The 11,156-nt window shown below is 28.0% G+C and overlaps 1 protein-coding gene across 3 annotated transcripts in view; it reads right to left on the bottom strand.

Moving 5' to 3' along the window:
• The window catches only part of LOC100214462 (leucine-rich repeat serine/threonine-protein kinase 1), a 194,574-nt gene that overhangs the window by 96,867 nt on the left and 86,551 nt on the right, over nucleotides 1-11,156 (bottom strand). For all 3 annotated transcript variants that reach the window (XM_065792717.1, XM_065792719.1, XM_065792718.1), the window contains 2 exons: nucleotides 3,853-4,117; nucleotides 2,109-2,226 (listed from right to left, as the gene is read on the bottom strand). In XM_065792717.1, coding sequence (XP_065648789.1) covers nucleotides 2,109-2,226; nucleotides 3,853-4,117 — 383 coding nt within the window. The remainder of the gene's footprint in view (nucleotides 1-2,108; nucleotides 2,227-3,852; nucleotides 4,118-11,156) is intronic.

Here is an 11,156-nt window from a genome sequence, read left to right as displayed (position 1 = left end):
TCTGGACAGTTGTCTGGCCAAGGTTCCAGTAGCAGGATGTTTTCAGAATGCAGCCAGTCCTTAACAGCCTTGGTACCATGACAAGGTGCGCCATCATGCTGGAAATGAGTGATGCCATGTATTGGTACAAATGGTGGCAGCTTATCCATCAGTATACTCAAGTAAACAGCACCACTGATCATTATATTTTTAGGCATAATCAAATGCCGGCACGACCGCTACCAGAGACTGCTCCCCAAACCATAATTTTTGGAGCCTGTTTGACTGTTGGTATAACGTACTTTGGATTATGCCTCTGATTTGGTGGGCGCCTGACATGTCTACAAAATGAGTAGAATTGCGTGAATGTTGTCTCATCTGAAAACATCACTTGTTTCCACTGGGCTGGTGTCCACTGCCTGTACTTCTGACAAAACGCTATGCAATCGCGAATATTCTTTGGAGAAAGCTTCAGCTTCCGTGCTGGTCGGTAAGATTTCAAGCCTGCATCAAATAATCGTCTGCGTATTGTCCGACTGTTTGGTTTCTTGGATGGTGATTCAGGCAGTTTGCCTCTAATGGCACTTGAGGATGCTCTTGGTGATTTTTTTGCTGCCTATATATATATATATATATATATATATATATATATATATATATATATATATATATATATATATATATATATATATATATATGTATATATATATATATATGTATATATATATATTTAATTTTGACACTTATGTATATTGCTTATGGTTAAAAACAGCTCTTAGCAACTCTCTGTATTTAATGTTGACAAAATAAAATATATATTATGTAAAAACCATTAAAATAATTGAGAAAACTAATTAAATTTTATTGTTTTTTTTTCAACCACAAAATCGCAAACAACATTCTGAAAAAAAATGTTTTGTTTTTTAATTCAGAATGTTTTTAACTTTGAACTGTTTTTATCATTTAATTTTATTTGTTTTAATTTTTTCAAGTTTTTTTCTTTGATCAACTCATTCATTCAAGGATTATCACTGTACTTTCAGATCTCGTAGTTATTGAAAATATTGGTAATTTTTCAATCACAGAAAAACAATTTTTCAAACACTTGGTCTCTGAATACCAAGAAAATGTAAGTGAAAAATACCTTCAAATTAGTGCTTTTATTTTGAATGATAAAAGAGTAAGCGAGAAAAAGGTCACAAAATTCATCTTTCATTTTTAAAACATTGTTAAGGATTTTTTTTCTTTTATTTTTTTGAGAGAAATATGTGATAAATGTAGAAAATTTATTTCAGAAAAAAAAAATTAAATTGATAAGTGTAGAAATTTTATAACTCATAGATAATAAAAATTCATAAAACAGAAATTTTTCTGAAAGTTTCGCATTATTTTTATGGTTTTTACTTTTTTGAAAAATTTTTTATTTCAGTTTTGTATGAGATCTCATCTGAAAAAATATATTCTTGCATGGGACCAGAACCAAGACAAAATAAAACTGAGATTCTGAAAGTATAGATAGTATAGCAGAGTTTACATACAGTGGTGGAAACAAGTCATGTGTCCAACCACAAATATAGACTTAACAAAATTTGTTATTTATATGTACTTAGAATGATTTTTTAATTAAAATATTTAATTATAATATTTCTATACGTGATGCATAGCGAAGACCATTGCGAAGTTACTTTGATCAACTATCTAGCTATCTGTTTTATTTAGTGAGAAATTCTATTAAAAATTTACTGGACACATGACTTTTTTTCGGCCACTGTACATTGACTGACATATATAGAAGGAAAATGCAGAGAGTATTCATATATTGACTAAAATAATTAAAACATTAGGCAGTGTACATTAGGGTTATGACTTTTTTTTCAATGTCACGCTCCTGTACTGTAGTTTGATGAACTTTTACCTAAAAAGCACGAAATGAACTATTATTTGCATATCTTTTAATAAAAGTTCACCCGGCCATTGAATTATCGATTTTTAACTGCGTAAGCTGCTTTTTATTGTCATCCATCATTGAAATTTATTTAAATTCAGTTAAATATTTTAATGTTTTTTTTTTTAAACTTAATGTTTAGGTATATATACATATGTGTGTGCGTATGTGTGTGTGCATATACCTAAAATCTTTTGTGTTAAGAACAGGCATGACATCCTTCATTTCCAAAGCAATTGCAGAAACTGCTTTTTCAACAGCAATGTACGATGCAGGGATATGTTGATCCAGTATGTTACACTCTTTAATAAATAAAAAAATGTTAATACATGACAAAAATTTTCAAAATAATATTGTTAAATAAGCCTAATATTTTACAATATTGTAAAATGTTAAGCTCTTAACAAAATATTAATAACTTTTTGTATTTAGAGTAATAGTTATTTAATCAATAATAAAATGAAATTTTTTGAGAAAAAGGAAAAAAAAAATTAAATTAAAAGGGAGAAATAAGAAAATTTCAAATAAAATCTCAACCTTGCCAGTAGAACCAAAAAAGTATGAACTAGTAAAGTCATTGTTTTCGTTTCAACTGTATGTAAAATAATAGGTCACCTTAGTATAGTCATTGTTTTCACTAATAGAGTAGCATATTTTTGAAACAATCTTTCCAAAAATGTTGTTCAACAAACATCAGCAAATCTTTCTAGAATCCATTACAATAGGGTTTTGGATTTTAAAAATTAACTGTTACAAAAATTGTACAAATGTAATTACCTACTTACTACTACAAATTGCAGGAAATAATTCTATGTTCTAGGAAATACCTCCTTGTAGTAAATATAAACTTATACATGTTCTTTATTCTGAACTAAAAAATTATTAAAAAAGAACAGTTGTCGAGCCCTTTAACTCCAAAGCAAAAACTTTAATACTAATGGGCTGTAAGGAAATGTGTGATCAAACTGCTGTGTAATTACAGCAATATTTATATAAAAATTACAGGTCATGAATTTTATGAATTTTCAGATTTATGAAAACTTAAGTTGACTAATTTTAAGAAATTAAAAAGTTTGTCAATCAATTTTATTTTTGGATCTTTTCCAGTTAAGTTAGTTACAACTTCTAATTTCGGTTGCAACACTAAAGAAAAGGAAATTACAAAAAGCATTCTTGACACATTGTGTCACCAATAAAACTTTATAGAATTTTATAACATAAAAATATCTGTTATACTCAATCTTAAAGTAACAGACCTAAGAAGTGATGTTACTAAAAAATGTTGAATATTACCTCACAAAAACCAAAAGCTTATGCATAGTGCAGTTTAACTGAAGAAAAATTAAAATGAGCTTATCAAAAGCACTTTTTTAGTTAAGAGTCAAGGGAATGCATTGTCAATTGATACAATAGTAGCAATGTCAATTGGCGCAATAGTTGATTAAAAAGTGATGCAACAGTTGCCCTGGATTAAAAAGTGTTGTCAGTTATGCAAGCCAACAAGGATTGTAAATGTAGATGAGAAGCTTGATACCACCAAACCCCACTCTTTAAACCGTAAGTTACTTAAACAAATTAAAGTCATCCATATCACAAATGAAACTATTAAAATAATATTTTTTGTTAATATTTGCCACTGAAACAAGAAAAAAATTGCTTTTTGTATACGGATATATATTAACATTTAACTTTTATAATTTAAAAACCATATAAAAAATCTAGGTTCATAAAAATTTGATTAAAAAATTTCATTTTATCTTTTTTTTTAAGTTGGTTGCTCAATACTTTTTGAATTGTGAATATTTTTCTAATTAAAGTATAATATATATTTAAAACATTTAAAAAAAAATAAAAATTAATTAACTTTTTCAAACGTACTGGCTACCATAACCTTTGGGAGGTGAATGCATAATAAAAAGTAAATAAACCTTCACTTCCTTGTTCCTTATTATTTATAGCAGCATCATATATGCGATTACGAAGTTCTTGAATATTGTAACCAGAGGTGCAACTTACTTCAATAACATCAATAACACGAGGTAAACCAATATCTTGAGGATCTACTTTGATTTCACCATTTTTGATAAACATAAACTTTTTTTGAATTTTTTCTTTAAAACTTTCATGCCAAGATTTGTCAACTTGATCTGCGTGTGTTCCAACTATTATTACAGTAGCATTTGGAGCACGTGCCTAATAATAATATTTAAAATATTTTATTTTGAAAAAAGTTAATTATTATTAAATGTTATTACTATTTGGTAAATTATTATTAAATAAATGTCAATCAAACAACTACATGTTACTTAAATGCTTTAGGTAAGGTTTTACTAACTTAAGTAAATATGTGGTTTAAGAAATCATATACCACTGAATTAAATTTGTGAGTTAAAAAATCATATTGAGCATTCCATGGTTACTGATGTAACATTTGCAAATTTCATATTTAAGTTTAAATGTCATTTATATCATTGTAATAAAAGCCGAAATTTGTTTATATAAATGGCTAGTATTGGTGTATATTTAAAGTTTTTAGACTATTTGTATTTATCTTCAAGTAGAACAATATATGCTTGTTACTGATGAAAAACTTTTTTGACTATAAACATTGGATCTTAAATTTTTCTGAAAGTAAAAAAAAAATAACATTCAAAAAATACTTTAAATTAAAGGCTCATACTTGATTTGTGGCACATATAAGCTATATAGATGCATTAGTTCCCTTTGTAGAAGATTTTATTCTGAAGATCATTGCTTGCTAACATAACATTACTGACATATTGTTCTAAAACTAGAGAGTCATAGTTTTAAACAACTCATAGTTGTCTCAAAATATACTACTTTAGTCAAGTTTCATTTCATTCTTTGATAACATTTATTATCGATAAAATTGGTAAATATTATTACAGTTTTTCTTTTATTTAATTTTTATTGATATTTACCAATTTTATCTATCGATAAAATTGGTAAATATTATTTCAGTTTTTGCAGAAGTCAAATATCATATGCTTATTAGGCGTAAATACATGGGCATGGCATGTGATGCATGTAGGTAACAAAATGAAAATGTGCTAAATTGTCAAAGATTTTTATTTTTTTTAATTTGAAATTAAAATTCTAAAAAAAAAATAATTACAGGGTTGCTTTAGCTGTATTTTTAAAAATAGCTATAAACTTGCTTGGTTCAGTTAACTGTTTGTTGAATATCACACTTTGAGACCAAAAGACATGAAGCATTGTCCCATAGACCAGAAATAACTACACCAAACAAAATTAAGATGGAAGGGAGGCAAATAAAATACTTTCTGAAATTTGTTATTGTATTTCTTTTTAATTAATTAAAACTGTTAAATACATTAGGAAAAATAGTTTGTATTAAAAAAAACTTTTTATTTTTCAAACAGGAAATCCATAATGGCGGAAAATGTGTTGACTTCAATGATTAAAAATGATGTTGATAAAACATTATAGCTTAATAAATTGAAAGCAAAATTGAAAATTTATTTGCACATATATATTATATTGTATTATACTCCAGATGACAATAGGATTTGCACGAATTATTTTACTCTAAGAGTCTAAATTATTTGTGAAAATATTACTTTTATACACCAAATGTTGATTTGAATTTGTACCTAGACTGGATTTTCTCAAGATATTCAATGTTTTATGTAAAATCTATGGGTCATCCAAAATAATAAATCAACATAAACATAACTTCAAAATCTTGAGTTATCATGATTTGAGTTAATGGCAAATATGCAAAAAATTGAAAACAAAGAAAAATGCAAAACAAAAATGAAAATGAACAAAAGATAAGCTATTTATCCATTTAAGCACTAATTTGATATGAATCTACTAAATCTTATTTGTTCATTTTATCACAAAACCCTTTTTTTTCTGGCTTTCAATCCTTTTCTACACTTTTTCTATGTGTCTGTGAACTTCTTTTCCATTTGCTTAATGAGTCGATTATCTTAATTTGTTGCCACAGCTTCTGAAATATCTCTTTTCAAACCAAACTGTTCTACAAACTTGTTCTAAAAACTAATATTTCTTGGCATCCATCATTAAAGTGAATAATAGCTAAATTTGCATCCATTTCTATGGTTTCCCTGCCAACCAATACAGTTTTTGGTAACCTTGACCATATGAGTCCATTTAGGGTCTCATTTGATTTCTGGGTTTTTCCATGTAAACATTTGTTTAATAAATCCTCACCCATTAATTCCTTAAAAACGGGTAGAAGTAGACTCTTTATCCAAAGAGGGATTGTATTGGAAGGTTTGTAATCCTTTCGGCCTTTGGACCAGTACTTGTACCAACTGTTGGTATCTTGCCAAAGTTTATGACCCTCAAGCAGATTTTTTTTAACCAAGAAAAGTTTTTTTTTTTTTTTACTTTTTTTGTTTTCTTATTTTTATTAATATCTTCATGAGCTTCCATTTTATTAATTATTAAAACAATCTCAATTTAAAGAATTCTATAAAGAATTTTTGTAAACAAAATAAAGTATAAAATGTACAACAGTATTATAACGAGTTAACAGCTTATTTATCTGTCGATTAATATCTGTGACTTCAAAATATGATATTTAGACCGCTAAAGACATCCTTTTGAATGTTCAGAATAAAATGTAAAGGAGAGTAAACTCTAGTTTATGGTAACTAGGGATGTTACTGTGAACTCAGTTGTTACCTAAGAATGTTTTGAAATCTAAATATGAACCAAAAAATATTTTTTAGAATTTTCAATGTTTTTCAAATAAAAATAGACAAAGGGTGAAAATCCACCATAAAATTTTTTCTTTTTCTTTTTTAAATTGGAAATTCATTTATATCTTTAAAAAGAAAATCTATATCTATTATAATTTTATAGTATTCTTATTTTTTTCATTCTCTCTCCATGCTGTTTACCATTAAATATTATTATAAATGTATTAATTTATTATATATAAGGATTTTTTTTCTTCAAAAATAGCAGTTTATTATAAATAAAAAAAATGTTTTAAATCTAAGATGCAATTACCAAACCAATAATTTACTCAACATTTTTTTTTGTAATATTTTGAACTTCAAAATGATGTCTTTTTCTTAAAATATCTGGTAACAATTTTGGCAAGAAAATTATCAACCAAAATCAATATCAACTAAAATAACCTTGATATCCATGTTTTCTGCTCTCTGTTCAAATTTTGATGCAGTTGTTACTTCAATATTTTGAGCCAATATTCTGGATCTTACAAATCTTTTAAAAAATCATCCCATTCTGCCAACAATGGATTTACCATGTTTGGGTAAAAAAAAGTCCAATTAATTTTTTGTGTCATTTTAGTAAAATTTGTAAAGACTTCTTGAACTGATATGTAGGATTATCACTCCAAAATATAACTTTTTGAACAGTTTCTGGCAGCTGCTCTATAATTACATCCATAAAAGGAATCATGATTTCTTTTAAATCCCAGAAAACATACTGTACCAGAATTTTAGATGATCTATATAAGCACTTTGAGCAGTTCACTGTAGTTTTGCCCTTTGGTTACTAAAAAAGTTATCAGATGGCTACTTAAAGCGTATGCCCCTAATGATCCACTAAGTAATGGATGAGCAAAACTCTAATTTACTGCTCAAATTGCCTAAATAGGTCCACTGCAAATCCACTACAACATTATTTGCTGGGATACTTCTGATGGTCTCATGCAATTGCAAGTGACTGTGAATGACATCAATAATATACAGTTGAGTTATTCCATATGAAATCACCTAGTTTTTCAAAAGTACCCCAGGGTACCACCTCAAATTTGCTTCAAATTTTGCCCAACCAAAAGCTTTTGTGAAAAAAACACTGAAAATTACAGTTTGATTGATCAAACCGTTCAAAGTTATAATTGAATCAATAAAGACCAAAATTAGCAAAATTTGAATATCTAGAGCTTAGAGTAGATTTTTTTGAATTTTAACAGATCATAATTTTTTAAATAAAATAGATGATCACCTGAAATTTTTGATGGTAATACGTTTTTCACCCAATTTATCTATTTTTGCAGGTGTTTTTGACTGATTTCAAACAATTTTTGACTTCTTGTACCTCAAAGTTGCTAAATAACGCAATATTAGACAAAATTTTGGAAACTTTAATGCGCTACAGTTCAATACTAACAGACAAGCTGTGCCAAATTTTTGTTACTTTTGAGTACTTAGATTAACCACTTGTGGAACAAAATAAAATTAAGTGTTAAAAGTTATTTTAGCACTTGCAGCAGCCTGTTAAAATATCAATTTTTTTTTAAAATACGATAAATTACATTCACATTGTAGGCATAGAAAGTAGTGTAGACAGTATAAATAAATTATGAAACTTTTTACTGGCAAGGTCTATATCAAGAAAATCATCAAAAAAAATTTAAAGACCTATACTCTATCTTATGACATGATTGTAGCTCTATGACTAAGGTGTATAATTTTAATTTTTCCCTGTATAAATATAATCAGTTTTCCCTAAAATAACATTATCAGTTTCTTAACTTAATTTATTTGATATGATTTTATAATATGTACTTGCTTAATTTTATGCATATAATATAATTATAATAATATAATTTTCACATGGTTATAATTTTAGTGTAAAATACTTCAATTGCTTCAAGAGTTTGTGTTAAAATCTAAATCTGCACAGTATTTTCTGGATTTTTTTATTTTTGTTTTTAATATTGCAAGAACCAAAAACTAATAAGTTTTGTATATGCAGAAATAGTTATATGTAGAAATAGTTTATTGGTTGCATTTTAGACAGTTTTAATCGCATTTGTACTTGAGATTTCATTTTTACTGATTTTATTACTGGAAAAACAAAAAAACGTTTTTTTTTTAATTTTAATGTTTTTTTTTTTAATTTTAATGATTTTAATATTTTTAGATTAGTAAAAAATGTCAGAGAAATGTTGTGTAAGAAGAGTTTTAAATGAAGATTGTAATAAAATGTCATATTATAGAATAGTAGGAAGAATCAGATTAAAAGATACTGATATTGAAGTTTTAATTCAAAGGCTAGGATACACTTTCGAACCAAATGAGGAGATATGTTTTCACCATAAAAGAGCTTATATTTCTAGATATGAAGCGCTTCAAAAATACTGTTGTGATCCATTTAAAGTCAACAAGAAAAAAATTTATCAAGGGGTTGTGTCAACATATCAATACCAAATCAACTTAAGATCAAACCTGGTCAGAAAGTTTGTACTAACTGTATAAATGAGCTCAAACTTGAAAAAATTACAGAAGTTAGCCAAGATGAAGCTGCTGAAGAAGATTTTAGTTGTTCAGAACTTGATAAGACAGTTCTTAATAAGAGTGTGTCTTTATTGCAAATATCTCCACTCAAAAATGTAAATGTAAAAAAGTAGGCGCAACAAATTAAAATATGGAAAGCAAAAAGCTAAAAAAATAGCAACAAGTATGACAAACCTAGTAGCATCTGTATTGGAAAGAATCGGAAAAAGAGCAAAAATGTGTAAACGGTAATGATTTAGACAAACTGTTAGATGCAATAAAAAATGAAAATAAGTTTGAAAGTAGAAAAAGTTTGACTACTAACACTAACTCCTGATAGTTGGTCAATTGAAAAAACTTGCAAAACATTTTCAGTTTCAGAACATCTTGTTAAGAAAGCTCAAAAGTTGAAAAATGAAAAAGGAATATTTGTTAAACCTGAGGCTAAAATAGGACAGCAATCAGAAGGTATTGTTAAACAAAAAGTTATTGAAATTTATGAATACAAAGAGTTCACAAGACAATGTCCAGGAAAAAAGACTTTGTTTCTGTGCGTATAAATGATGTAAAAGTTCATAAACAAAAAGATTTAGTATTAGTTCGATTAAAGGAACTTTATCTTGAGTTTAAAAAGCTTTACTCTACACACAAAGTTAGATTTAGTAGGTTCTGTGAACTAGGGCCAAAGTGGTGCATCACAATTGGCAGTAGTGAAAGTCACTCAGTTTGCGTATGTTTTTATGATCAAAATGCTAATTTGATGTGCACTGCTTTACCTAAGGGCAATTTAATATATTACAAAGATTTGATGAAAGTATGTGTTAGTAATATAGATGGTCGAAGCTGCATGTTTCATCTATGTTCCAACTGTCCCGGTAAAGTAAATTTGAAGACTTACTCGGAAAATGTGTTTGAAAAAAATAATTTTGATTTTGACGATCAGATCATATACAAACAATGGGTGTCAACTGACCGAACTGTACTTGTCACAGCCCAAGCAAGCATTATTGAGTTTATTGAAACTTTAAGTGAAACTTTGTATGACCGTTGTCACCACCACTTTATCAAAGAAGCACAATCCTTCTACTTATCAGAGGCACAAGGAACATTAGATCAACACTCTTGTCTTATTCTTATAGATTTTGCAGAGAACTATGGTTTTCTTGTGCATGATGCTGTACAAGGGTTTTACTGGCAAGCAGATCAAGCTACCTTACATCCATTTGCTGCTTATTACAAAGATGAAAAAAATCAACTCAAATGTGAATGCTTTTGTACAATTTCTGACCATCTTCATCATAACCAAACAACAGTTCACTGTTTTCTCTTACAGTTACTCCCTATGATCAAAATTAAACTACCCACAATCAATAAAGTAAAATACTTCAGTGGTGGTGCTGTACAAAAATTTTAAATGTCTGTTAAACTTAATGTACAATCTTGATATCACAATATAAATGCTGAGCATCACTTCTTTGCTACATCCCATGGCAAAAGTCCATGTGATGGAATAAAAGGAACTATAAAAAGAGAAGCAGCAAAAGCGAGTCTACGAGCAGCAAATGCAAACCAGATTCTTACACCAAATGAACTGTTTAAATAAACTTAGTGTACCATCTTGAAGATCACAATATAAATGCTGAGCATCACTTCTTTGCTACATCCCATGGCAAAAGTCCATGTGATGGAATAAAAGGAACTATAAAAAGAGAAGCAGCAAAAGCGAGTCTACGAGCAGCAAATGCAAACCAGATTCTTACACCAATGAACTGTTTACATGGGCTGAAAAAATATTAAAGGTGTTAATATATCTTACATTTCAAGTGATGATATCAATAACTATGAAACTTATTTTAACCTAAAGAAATGATATGAAAAGATGAGCACAGTTCCAGGCAGAAGAAGCTATCACAGTTTTGTACCGGTTGAGACAAATTATTTCTTTAATGATACTGTCTATAATA

This window comes from Hydra vulgaris, chromosome 03 (genome assembly GCF_038396675.1).
Source record: "Hydra vulgaris chromosome 03, alternate assembly HydraT2T_AEP".
Classification (NCBI taxonomy): domain Eukaryota; kingdom Metazoa; phylum Cnidaria; class Hydrozoa; order Anthoathecata; family Hydridae; genus Hydra; species Hydra vulgaris.
Note: the sequence above shows the minus strand (reverse complement) of the source record. Positions and strands in the feature narration are given on the sequence as shown.